At 38.5% G+C, this 14,058-nt stretch overlaps 1 protein-coding gene across 1 annotated transcript; it reads right to left on the reverse strand.

Moving 5' to 3' along the window:
• Positions 1-329: 329 nt before the first annotated feature.
• LOC145779493 (spermine oxidase-like) lies at positions 330-12,455 on the reverse strand. The gene is made up of 6 exons (XM_082591096.1): positions 12,243-12,455; positions 4,692-4,791; positions 3,713-4,423; positions 3,255-3,438; positions 2,316-2,409; positions 330-1,953 (listed from the first exon to the last, which is right to left on the reverse strand). Exons 1-6 carry the CDS (start codon positions 12,409-12,411, stop codon positions 1,673-1,675), a joined length of 1,539 nt encoding a protein of 512 aa, XP_082447222.1. The 5' UTR covers positions 12,412-12,455; the 3' UTR covers positions 330-1,672.
• Positions 12,456-14,058: the final 1,603 nt, after the last annotated feature.

Here is a 14,058-nt window from a genome sequence, read left to right on the forward strand (position 1 = left end):
AGGACTCAGCGACTCGCATTTTGAAATGTTCGTGTTGTTGAAACCGACTTAACAATAAATTTCACGTACAGTAGAACATGTTTTTCATATCGACGTTGAAATAACAGTGTAAACGAATATCATTTGTTATTTTGACGTCACAAAGTTAAGACAAAAGTAGCTGAAGCGCACAACCTTAAACCAGTAGTGCTAGCGACCTACTTTTTAAACAGCGGATGCCCATCTCTGCCAATAGCCTACAGACAAGCCAGTCTCGTAAGTGACGCAAGCGTGTCTAATTTTGACAGAGTCTCTACAATTCTCAAGTTTTCTTCACAACGTCATAAACAGTAAGCAGTTTTCTTTATTTTCAATCGCAGTGTATTAGTTAAATTCAGCTTGCAATGATTAGAAAACAAGAAAAAAAATCGGACAAAACAAATGGCATGACACTGGATCTTCTGTACAAACGAGAAAACCTCACAGTCTGCTAAAAAATGTTGGCTGAGATTAAAACATTACAGACATAGTAGAAAAATACAACGTGAAAAGTAAAATCATTGCATAACAGATTTGATGAAATAGTTTCTTATTGTAGGCCTAGACTACAATGAAACGTAAAAACATAACGAAGTATGCCAAAATCAACCATACAAAAAAGCGAAATCAAGTTAACCACTTTTACCGCAGGTGCTCGGCATAAACTGCCAATTAAATCATAAACCTTGCTGACACGTCATAAAGAGAGGTACAACAAGAATGGCACAATTTACAAAGACAAATCAACAAAGCGACCTTAGAATTGGTGCCAAATCAATTTATTCGTTTATGAAGACGGTTAGGAAAGAATAGATAATAGCCTACGCAGAAAGATCCAACAAAGATGCAGAATTTAAGGGGTAAGCGACAACCTTAGACAAATCGAAGAGATGTCGAAAAATCACTTATTTCATTATCTAAAAAAACGCACGCCAATCGCTACAAGAACAAATCTTATGCTGGAAAAAGCCTAGACGGATGAATACCATATAGTAATGACAATTGCGAAACGACTAAACGATGATTTTAAAACACATAAGCACTTCAGGCAGTTACAGTTGAGTACTAAAAACTGGATAGGCGTAAGTAAGCGTACTTCTAAAATCTAAACGAATGGGAATTCACTGTGTAAATAGTTAACTAAATCCTTGATGACTTTAAAAGGCGCTCATTGGATGATGCGTTGTGGTAAATACGTTACCACAATAAAACAAACAAGACAAAATCTTCCGAATTAAAGCACAAGATACAATTCTTTCGATCATTGTCCTCTCTTGGCGTTCCCATTTTCACCAAACACAACAAATCGATACCAGAAAGATGTTGGCAAACGTTGTTATGGTTTACCCCAAGGCACAGGATAAGGAAATAAACTGGTAGGCTAGAAGTAGCGAGTGCTAAATCACGTATTGCTTGAAACGCTTGCGCAACACCAAAAGGTAAACACGTTTTCGGAATGTCAGCTTAAAATTGCACAAAACGTAACAGTTAAAAATCAATGACAAAATAATTTTTGACACATTAATGTACCAACATGCTTGAAATAATGAGGCTAAATTGAAGCGTTATAATCGTAAAAGTTGATTGCTTAAAATCAAGAATGAAAGCTAAAAAGATCAGGTGAAAACGTTAAAAGTACCCAAAGGCGTACACATCAATCCATTTGAGCGTAGTGACGGATGATTCTTTCAGCTTCCCTCTCCCCTGCAGCGAAACCGCCATGGACTGTACTGAAAAATTCGATGTGAGTCGCCTCTCCTCCAAAGAGAAGCTGAAGAGGACACGAATCGTCATCGGAGGAAAGAGGCTCCGACAATACTGCCACGTCATCGCGAGAATTCGATTTTGTCAAGTAGGTATACGATCCTAAGGAGTAAGGATCTTTGAAGAAACTGCTCCTGTGGATGTGGATTGGGTCCGGGATTTCAGTGTTTTCTACAAAGAATGCAGTTGTAAATCAAACATGCGTTAGTTTCCAACTTGTAATATAAACAAACGTAACTCAGCAACAACACTACATTTAACATTATAAAAACAAAAAGCGAACGTTTTCGGCTAGTCATATAGGCCTTTTCAAGCCTATAAGAAAAATACATTTTTAAAAGAAATGCTAAAGAATCATATAGTATCACAGCAAAAATATGTAACAAACTTGTAATATAGCCTACCTCACATTCTCATTCCCTGAACTTACAAATTATATAACAATCAACGTGTATACAGTGGGTAGTAGGTATATTCAGTGAACAAAGCAAACTAATTCGAGATAATTGGTTTACAAAAACTGCAAAATATACTTAGAAACTTGCGGAGAACATCAGTACAACAATTTCCAACTTCTTCATTGCTCAAAGCGGAGACGGTTTTGCAATCTTTTCCAACAAGATATGTCTGAACACACAAAAACAACTGCAACGTTTCGTTGACTGAACGATGTTACTTTACGTGTTGCCATAACCCGCTCTAGTTTAATGTTCTACGACGCAAGCTTAAGTGGCTTACTGTACGTAATTTACAGCTCCCCTATACATTCCTTGCTTTTGTCAATCGCTTTTCACGAGTGCTTTACCCTGAAGCAGATTCCGTTTTGTCATTTTATGTTCTTGTGACCCACCTTCCTGTGTTGTTGAACAGTAACACAGCTCAAAGAGCGGTTACTGTTGTCTATGTATTCTTTTAATGACAAGATGTCAAAAACTTTTTACAGAATTGACATTTGGAACAAGATGACTTTCTATTTGACAATAATATTGATTAATTGAATCTTTATCCTCGGACCGGGGAAGCTTCTTGCAGAGCTAATCCTGGTAGTTTCGCATACTTGTAGAGGCTTTGAACCACTGACGCAGGCCTGGTCACTGAGATTGACAGAGTGAAGTTTCCGATTGCTGTTGAAGTGTAGTCTGCGAACTATCCCATCCACTTGATACCGCTGAATGGAGCAGTCCTTGAAATGGATTGCTCAAGCGCACACCCTGAGAGTCGAACCAGGGTCGCTTGATCTTGAGCAGGGCGCTTAACCACTGAACTAACCGGGCAGGAAAATTCTTGCAACGAAACCGTTTGCCGCCTGCCTCCGAGCAACGAGACTCATTGGCAACTACATGAAACAATGTTTACAACTTATAAATACTGACTATTAACTATACGTAGCCTATCTTCAATCAAAGCAATATTATATTTATAAAAAAGATCCAGTTCTTGAAGCAAGAGTCTAAAATAAATGTGCTACTCACTTCAAGCCGGAATTTATTGCTATTTGGTTCTCTTAGAATGTCAAATTGGCCCAAATTTCGTCTCCAGTCTTCAGATAGTACACTTTCTTCTGGTTGCCACAGAAAAAATAAATACTCCACTTTGTCATCAACAAAAGGCTTGTCGTACATTAAAATAATCTTTTCCACATTACAAAACCCGGTGCTGCGACAACACAAGATGAAACCTTACATGAGCAACATATTTAAAAAAATTTCTTCGGATACAACTTTATGTGATAATGTTAAATTCATAAATGTAACTAAGTGACATGATCGTTGGAATCTCGCATTGTAGCAAAAATAAATTCGTAACTTTAATAATCTACATGAAGTGTACAGCGTAAGTACTATCTGTTCATCTGTTACAAAGACAGCACGCTTAGTCAACCTAGATTATGAATGTGTTTCAATTGGTGAATCACAAAATTCTAACTCACTTTTGTATTGCTGCAATCTTGTTTTTAGGTAGGCGAGGAGTGAATAACTTTTCATGATTTGCTTTTAAGCATCCAAGTGGAATAGTGACTACCACATGATCAGCATGCATTTTCTGCATATTTCTATCCTTGTCGCTATATTTGATGACTACAGGCTTTCCATCAGGATTCCCATTTTGTAAATTTCCCCTTTCTTTCAAGCTCCAATCAATTTCTTTTACTTCACAGCTAAGATGGAGTCTTTCTGAGGGTATTCTAGCAAGCAATGGTTGTAGAATGCGGTTGTAGCTGCCTTCAAGCCGAGTATGTTCTCCTGCTAAATTCCAATATTGATCGAATGACCAAATTGGGCTGTCACTTAAAGTTGGCGTTCCTTCAAAGTTATGCTCAGCCAATACACAGAGCCTGTAAAATAAACGAAGCAACACGTCCACATGCTGTTGTAGTATATCAATGTTACAAAAGGACTTCCTTGCTTTCTCGATAATAATTTTGAGCCATCTTGTTAAATATTCCAAGTGATTGCTAGGGCCCATTCCATACTCCCTAAACTTAGCTAAAATCGTATCCTGAGGAAACTCTTCATATCCGGCCCAGGCATCACATAGAACTTCCGCAATGTCACGCTTTAATCTCCCATCAACATTTGCTGGAGGGTTTGGATGATCAGGATCTATATACCAAGCACATTTTTCAGCGTCCTCGCCATCACTGAAATACCAATGTTAACACAAATTGAAATATCTAAAAAAAAAAACTTTATGATGGGTCGCTTAAAAAGGATTTATTGTAGACATTTATATTTCTCAAACTGAACAACAAAATTATTTCTAAGAAACAAGTATCTAATAAAAAAGTGCTTATACCTATCACAAAAGACTGACTTATGGCCAAAAAAAATTCAGTGTAATACAGTACAAGTATTATTCACAGGGATCACAGCATAATCAAATTGTGTCAAATTTACTTATATTTATACCTAACTTTCCATTTTAATTGCACTTCTTGCATTAGCGGATTAAGTGGATTGTCGGTCGTTCCATGTACGAATGTGGCCCCTTCTTCAAACTTGATGCCATCTGTTACAGATTTATAACATTACGCTATCGATTAAATCAAATTGTGTTGAAAACACTTTTAAAAGATCATATTTGGAACAACTTGAATCAACATTGAAAGTTTGTCATATACCGTACACTAAAAAATCATCAATCAGCAACTAGTTAGATTTTTTTATGTTATTTATGGCACAATTTATACCACTAAAAGCTAACTGCAAAGCATCATGAGGTATCAAGTGATTTTTTAACATTGATAAGACATGGTTCTTGATTCATTATATCAATTTTATTGGAATATAAACTTGCATAAATATAACCATATCAAAGTTTATAAACAACTGTTTCAGATAGTGTTGCATAGTAATGTAATCATATCTTGGTCGATTCTAGTCTTTGACGTATATTCACATCATAGCATTTACGCCCAGGGTGGAAATTTGTAAACCAGCTCCAGATAGCCATGCTATAGCTAAGCATTTTAGATGCATTGTGTATAGGCTGAATATGATTTAGTGGTATGACAATATGTTGCACTGTTCAGTGCATAACAGCATGGCATCATTATCAAGATATAATTGCATAACTATGCAATAGAATCGACCAAGACATATTATATTATAGGGTGAAGTGTATGAATAACAAAGCAAAAACAAAAAACATGGTGGTTAGTCGATTTCAATGTATGAGATTGTGGTATTTTTAACCAGGGCAGAGACTTGTACACCAGCTCTGGCTATCCCAGAATTAGAAAAATGCATTTCACATTTGCATTTGCAAATGACTTGATAATATGTTGAAAACACAGCTAGAACATAATCCTATATGGCAGCCTACCAGTATATTATATACTTCAAAAATGCATTTTTGTTATATGTATATTAGGGTGTACCTTTTTTTTATATGTACTGTGCACCTGTTTGGTGCCGCAGTGCTCAATGCCACAACATCGACACTGCCATAAACAGCGCCCTGCGCACAGTGATGAGGTGCCTGCGTACCACACCATTGGACAATCTCCCCATTCTCGCTGGCATCCAACCCACTGAGCTTCGTCGCAAAGAAGCCACTCTGTCCCTCGGTCAACGGGCACTGGAGCCTAACCACCTTCTCCACCACAAGATCTCTGCTCTCCCAAACGAGCACCCCCGTCGACTGAAATCAAGACACCCATTCGTGCCAGCCACTCAACTTCTTATCAACAAAGCTGATGTACAAGACATCTCTGCGGCTACTTGGGCGGACCATGAATGGAGTTCTGAATGGAAGTCAAACGCCACCACCACCAGACTCCATTCGTTCATCCCGACGCCGACACACGCCCCATCGGCCTAACACTACCTAGACAGGCATGGGTGCGCCTCAACCGTCTTCGTACGGGCGCCGGGCTTTTCCGCTCAACCATGCACCAATGGGGAATGGCCTCTTCCTCCTCCTGTGAATGTGGTGCCGAGGAACAGACCGCAGACCACATTATCAATGAATGTTCCATCTTCAAGGCACCCAGCGGAGTGGAAGGTCTGCGTGTCATGGATGATGAAACCAAAGACTGGCTGCTCTCTAGTAGCCTTCCAGTGTAGTCCTGGAACATCGTGAATCTGGGGTGGTAAAAGGATAGGCTCTCGGCCCCAGAGGCTCACACGACGACGACGAGGGTGTAGATTAAAAAAAAAGTTGGATAATTTATGCTCTCACCTCCTACATTTGTGCCATTTGACCTAAAAACAAGGTCTGTTAAATTTGAGACAGATCCATTAATATTTAGAGGTCAACCTGGAACTTTGAATTTTTATACTATAATGTCATATATAACCATGTATATTGTATATACAAAGTAAATTGTGACAATACAATTAATATGCACAAAATTCTTTGCAAAGAATGGTTTTTAAAAGTATAAACCTATTTAGGTACTTCCCTGTTATTGCCCCACCAGACCATATTTTCTTTTTGACTACTCCAGCTCAGAGCCTCCGGCTCAAACCCCCTACATAGAGTTAAGGGGCAGATATGTAAAAAACGTTAGAACAATACAAGATTTATTGAGGTAGAGGGGTACTGGGTGGTGGGGTGATAGCAGGAATGTATCCCTATTTAGCTAGAAAATACTTCTGATATAATCAGGATTAAATGGTTTAAATATTAACTATCATCTGTAATTTCATCTTTTTTAAATATTTTGTCACAGAATTGCCAGTCTTATTATCTTTTTTTCTCTTTCAGATATTTGATTTTAACTATGACTACTACTAAAAGAAAGGTGTATCTTGTAAAAATTTATGAAAATGAACTGATGGGATCAAAGCTTCCTAGCAATGGACAGGTAATTGGACATTTTCTTCACTTCCACCAGAACATGAAGAAACGATAAGAAAATCAGCAGCTAAAGTTATCAATGAGGTGAATGGATTTAGGTTAAAAGCTCATATTCCAGTGAAGGCTCCCTAGCACTCAAAAAAGAAGGTGGAGAAGCTGTTCGAGGAATGGAGGAGTCTCAAAGAGTCACAGAATGAGGACTACAGCTGGGCACAAAGAGAAGGAACAGACATTTGTCAACAGTTTAGAAGACTTGTTTGACATTGCCCAAGCTGATGCATTGACCACAATGAGAATTCAAGAGAACATCGAATTTCTTCATGCACAACGGGAGAAAGGGCAACGAGGTTGCATGGGCTCATTGGACAAAGTATTTGCCAAGAAAGAAGAACGTGTTAACAGGAGAAGGAACAGAGACTACAATCGATTGAAAAAGAAGGGGGGCAAAAAAGAGGCAAGTACCAGCCAAGTTGTTCTGACCAGCAGCAGTAGCAGCACCAGTGCCAGTGAAGACAGTGATAATGACATCATGCCACGTGCAGAGAAAGGAACTCCTCATCATAACACAAGGGAACACAATTTTTGTTGACTTCGATCTAACAATTGTTTTTGACTAACTTTTGTGCGCTGAATCCAAAAATGACATCAGTTTTTTTCTATCACGTCACGTTTTTGAGCTAGGCACCCACCACTTTGTCTCATAACCCACAAAAAGTACAACGTTTAAGACATCTGCGTTTATTGTATAAAACGTTTTAAGAACTACAAGCAACCGAAAGTAACTCCATGGTTTTCAAATAAACATTTGTACAGCTATATTCTATTTCTTAAAACGGATATTGCTTCTGCAGGACAAATAAAGAGCGACTTTTAGGGCAAAATTTACGCTTGTAGCTTTTCCTGGCATGTTCAAGCTATGGGCAGTCTCGCTTAATACTCCAGCAATAGTCAGCCAGCATATGCAAGTTTCATCTTCCCTGATATCTTTCCTCCATCACCTTCAGATCTTGGTGGAATCTTTCTCCTTGCCCATCGCTGACCGCACCAAGGTTTTCCGGGAAATTAGCAAGATGGCTATGCAAAAAATGCATCTTGATGCTCATGTTGTAGCCGAGTTCTTTGTAGCTTTCCAATAGCTTCTGAATAATTTCGATATAATTCTCTGCCCGTGTATTCCCAAGAAACCCCTTGGCAAAGTTTTTAAATGATAACCACGCATTTTCTTCCAATTCTGACATTGAACCACTGAAACGTTCATCTTTGATCAGTTGCCGAATTTGTGGACCATCAAATACACCAGTCTTAATTTTTTGTGCTGACCGGCCAGGAAAAGCCAAAACGAAGTAATTGAAACAGTTGCTTTCACTTTCAGTTGGCGATGCTTCAACGAATCGCTTCATTAGGCCGAGCTTTACATGGAGAGGTGGGAAAATAATTTTCTCTCTGTCAACAAGTGGCTCATGTAGAATATTGAGATCACCAGGTTTAAGGTCAGATCTCGGTAACAAAGCTGCTGTCACTTCGAAAGTACGGTAAAAACGCACTTTCTTTCGATCGAATGTATGATACCTTCGCTCTTTTTCAAAGTAAATTTTTCTCATTTAACTTAATCTGGATGCTAAGAGTTCCAAAGCTTTTTTTCCTAGTTCTAAATCTCGTGCCAAATCATTCAACTCATGTTGATGTAATACACCACGTTCTGAATCGTCTTCAATTTCAAAATCTTCATCATTAGGCCTGCCATCACTAAAACAATACATATATTGATTTCCATTTAGGATAGGCTAGGGGATCTCCAGACTAAGAAGCAGCAGGCCAGCGATTCTCCATCAAGTATCAATTAATCATTCTTTAGTACAAAATACATGGAAAATCAGCAGAGCCCTATTGGCATATGCATTTCGCTCTAACTGTAGAGCATCATTAGTGCCTTATTCAAATAGATTTTATTTGAATAAAGCACTAATGATGCTCTACAGTTAGAGTTTAGTTTAGTTTCTATTACATATTATTATTATTATATTATTTATTGTTGTTATTGTATTAGTTACAGTTACAGTTTAGTTTCTATTTGAATAAGGCACTAATGAGTAATGATGCTCCACAGTTAGAGCGAAATGCATATGCCCATTGGGCTCTGCTGATTTTCCATATATTTTTGTAATAAAGAATGCTTGATTCATCAGTAAAACATTCATCATGATCCAAATCTTCGAGCGTAGGTGTTTGAACAAAAACTGGAACTAGGATTTCAACTGAATGAGGCACTGGACATATAGCTGATGGAAGACTTGAATACTCAATTTTACGTTTGTTTTTCTTTTTATACCCTGAAGTTTGCACCAAGCAAAAGTAATTGTGTAGACTAATGATCTTTGGGCTCTCGCCACAAACCATGGGTCTACCGAATGCCAATTTGTCACGTGTTCCCTTGGTCTACATCCGCAAACTCTCGATACACTGCTTGCATACCTTGTGGGGTGCCCAAGACTTATTTTGATCACCAAGTTTTATTTTTAAAATATGTGAAGTAGGCTTGTTTAACAAATGACGTCTTTTCTTTGGCTAAAAATAGTAAAACTGCTGCAAATATAGCAAAAGGAATCCGGATTATTTAGACACTGACGACGAGAAACAGCAGACGCAGACAAGATAGTATTCTAACAAACAAACATGTAGATTGTAGTACATACATGGTTGAAAGTGGAAAGCAACTAACTTCAATTTTACCACGGTAATCTAGTTTCGTTGGATGATTGCATCCTCCTACCAAAAATGGGGAAATAGCCTAGCATCCACCTAAATCGATGCATGTGCCTTTTTTACTTAATAATTCAGTTGAACCTCCTTGTATATAACTTACTATATGATTAGCTTGTGCATTCCTTTTACGTATGGAAAAGCAACACGGCTAAACTCGTGAAAAGTTGCATATTTTGAATGTATGCTGTAGAGCAAAAACTTGACGTGATAGAAGAAAACTGGTGGCATTTTTGAAATCAGCACGCCGGAATTAGCCTAAATCAAGTGCAAAATCAAAGTCAACAAAAAAAAATTTCAAAATTGTTCCCCAGTGATAATCCATCGTCGGTTTGTTCCGCACTAGTGGAGGTGGCCGATTGTTTCCGCGCAGCAATTGTTTTAATCCCTATTGAACTCCTCCTTCATCTCATCCTAAACGGGCAATAACTAATATTGTAAGCCCTGGACTGGCTGCAGCTCTGGACCGTACAAAGGTGTCATCCAGGAGTGCCACCTTCATACTTATAGAAGCTGCTCAAAGCTTTGGACATAATGTTGCAGAGTTTAATATCAACCACATGTCAATTCATCGCAGGCGAGAAGAACATCGCGCACAGGTGGTACATAATTTACAGAAAGAGTTCAAGGGAGATGAGGCACTTATTGTCCACTGGGATGGAAAGTTAATGAAAGATCTAACAACAAACGAGTATGTTGACCGCCTCCCAGTTCTTGTTTCTGGTGGAGGAGAGATTCAACTCCTTGGTGTCCCAAAGATGGGGTCAGGAACAGGAGAAGCACAAGCTTCAGCAGTATTGTCTTGTCTTAATGACTGGGGTATATGTGACCGTGTCCAGGGTCTATGCTTTAATACCACTGCATCCAACACTGGGAATCGTGCTGGTGCATGTGTTCTCCTGGAACAGAAGTTGGATCGGGATCTGCTGTTTCTTGCTTGTCGACACCATGTTTTTGAATTGGTTATTGGTAGTGCCTTTGAGAAGACATTTGGGGCTTCTTCTGGTCCATCCGTTTTACTTTTCCAAAGGTTTCAAAAGCAGTGGGAATATATCGAAAAGAAAATTTTTCAAGCTGCCAATACAGATGAATTTGTGGCTAATGCAGTCTCCTTAAAGAAAACACAGCTTCTTACCTTTGCAAAATCTCATCTCATGTCAGTGCAGCCTCGAGATGATTACCGTGAATTCCTTGAGCTTGCCATCATTTTTCTTGGAGAATCTCCTGACCGAGGGGTTCATTTCATGGCCCCAGGGGCAATGCAGGTAGATGGCAAAGGTCATCTACGTGATAAAACTCTGGTTATTTCGTGCTCAATTCAAGTTGACCAACAAGGAGCTTCAAGACATTCGTGACTTAACTCTTTTTGCTGTCCTGGTTCATCTCAAAGGAACACTGCCCAGGTAGCAGTGGCTGCTCCATGGAATGATCTCCAACTTTTGAGTGAACTTTTCAATTACCCACACCACAAGAAAATCGCCACTGCTACAAGCAAGAAGATGGCAAACCATACCTCGTACCTGTCAGAAGAGTTGGTGGAATGGTGGGTCTGGCATTCTTTGACCCCTCTGTCCCATACTCAACAAGAAAAAGATGGTTCTGCGTCTTCAGGAGGAAGGTAGTGAGTATATTTTGAAGCGGCCAAAGGTGGATGTTACATCTTTGGGTGGTTTGGAATCCTTTGTAACTTCCAACACCAGAGGCCTTTTTATGAAATTAAAGATTGCGACTGATTTCATAGAAGACCTGGATCCAGAAAGTTGGGATGTCTGCCCCAGTTTCAAGTCAGCACAGGCCAAGTTGAAAAACCTTGCAGTAGTGAATGACCATGCAGAACGTGGGGTTGCCCTCATCCAGGAATTCAATAGGCATTTGACAAAGGGGGAAGAACAACTCCAATTCCTCCTTCAAGTCATTTCTGAACATCGAAAGAAGTTTCCCGATACCAGGAAGGAAACCTTGATGGTGGCAACCAAACCTGGCAACAAAGAGTAGACTGGCATCTATGCGACCCCTGCCCATGAGCAGATAATACCTATTCCTATAGGGAAGCCTGGGGCCCTGGTGTCATCTAAAAATGATAAATATTGTCAACAAAGATCTACCTTAAATGTACAATCGAAGATATGTGTAGGCCTAAACCTATTGTATTAATGGCAAACATTTACTCAATGCTAATATTGGTGAAACTTCAAACTCAGAGGTTGACCTCTAAACCTTGTTCAATTTGTCTGAAACTTTTGTTTTCAGGTAAAATAGCACAAGGATTTGTTTTTAGGTAAAATAGCACAAATGTAGGGGGTGAGAGCTGCAACTTTCCAAATTTTTTTCCCCTATGTAGCCAAGGTACACCCTAATGCATATAACAACAAAACAAACTATTTATTTTTACATACCTATCGTTACAGCAGATAGTCTACCACCAGTGCGACTTCTTGCTTCAAGGATATCTACATTTTTGAATCCTGCAGTTATTAAATTTGCTGCTGTGGTGAGTCCACTAATGCCAGCTCCAATTACAACAACTGTAGGTTGAAATTTAGTAAGCTTTACTTCATTAGCCATTGGGTTAAATTTTAGGTGCTGGTTTAGGATCGGCCGCCTTGGTTAGTGACGTCACAAAAATCTGTGACGTCATGCAAAAAAACGCAACTACTTGTAGGAAGGGTGCAAAAACGCGGAATAGAAGTAAAAGCGGAAAGCCTATTGATTTTTAAATATTTGTAGGCATTATTATTGATCTAGCGCTAACTTAAACTGTTACTATTTTGTACCAATTGTCAGCAATTGAATTTTTACAATAAAAATACTTGCTTTATTAACGTAACAAGTTTCACGTTTATATGTTATCTACAAAACGAGCAATCGTGGTTCAGTATAAGCCGCCCACAGTTTGCTGTGATCGATGAATACTGCCTCCACCAAATATGCTGTAGCTTTCTCATTTCTGCTTGGATTCTAACAATTTTACTATCGTTGGATGGCATTATGATTCATCTACTCGAATGGATTAATTGCCAGTCTAAAGTAGGCATTACATTTATGTAGCGCTAACTTAAACTTTACTATTTTGTACCAATTCTCAGCAATTCATTTTTTACAATAAAAATACCAAACCAACACAAATTAAAAGAGTATGTCTTGGTTTATTCATATGTTAACTTTCACATTTATATCTAATCCACAAAACGAGCAATCGTTGTTCAAACGTAACCGCTCGACGAAGCTTTTTACCAAAACAATGCAAACACAAAGCGATCAGTTTCGAGTGTTCATTACAAGCCGCCCACAGTTTCACGCGATCGGTGAATAGTGCCTCCACCAAATATGCTGTAGCTTTCTCATTTCTGCTCGGATTTTAACAATTTTACTATCGTTGCATGGCATTATGCTTCATCTACCCGAATGGATTAATTGCCAATCTAAAGTAGGCACTATAATTATGTAGCGTTAACTTAAACTTTACTATTTTGTACCAATTCTCAGCAATTCAATTTTTACAATAAAAATACCAAACCAACACAAATTAAAAGAGTATGTCTTGTTTTATTAACCTAACAACTTTCACGTTTATATGTTATCTACAAAACGAGAAATCGTTGTTCAAACGTAACCGCTCGACGAAGCTTTTTTCCAATGCATTTTTCAAGGCGATTCGATCGTGGTTCAGTATAAGCCGCCCACAGTTTGCTGTGATCGATGAATACTGCCTCCACCAAATATGCTGTAGCTTTCTCATTTCTGCTCGGATTCTAACAATTTTACTATCGTTGGATGGCATTATGCTTCATCTACTCGAATGGATTAATTGCCAATCTAAAGTAGGCATTACATTTATGTAGCGCTAACTTAAACTTTACTATTTTGTACCAATTCTCAGCAATTCATTTTTTACAATAAAAATACCAAACCAACACAAATTAAAAGAGTATGTCTTGGTTTATTCATATGTTAACTTTCACATTTATATCTAATACACAAAACGAGCAATCGTTGTTCAAACGTAACCGCTCGACGAAGCTTTTTTCCAATGCATTTTTCAAGGCGATTCGATCGAGGTTCAGTATAAGCCGCCCACAGTTTCATGTGATCGATGAATACTGCCTCCACCAAATATGCTGTAGCTTTCTCATTTCTGCTCGGATTCTAACAATTTTACTATCGTTGGATGGTATTATGCTTCATCTACCCGAATGGATTAATTGCCAATCC

The sequence above is a fragment of the Aplidium turbinatum genome, chromosome 11, assembly GCF_918807975.1.
Source record: "Aplidium turbinatum chromosome 11, kaAplTurb1.1, whole genome shotgun sequence".
Classification (NCBI taxonomy): Eukaryota; Metazoa; Chordata; class Ascidiacea; order Aplousobranchia; family Polyclinidae; genus Aplidium; species Aplidium turbinatum.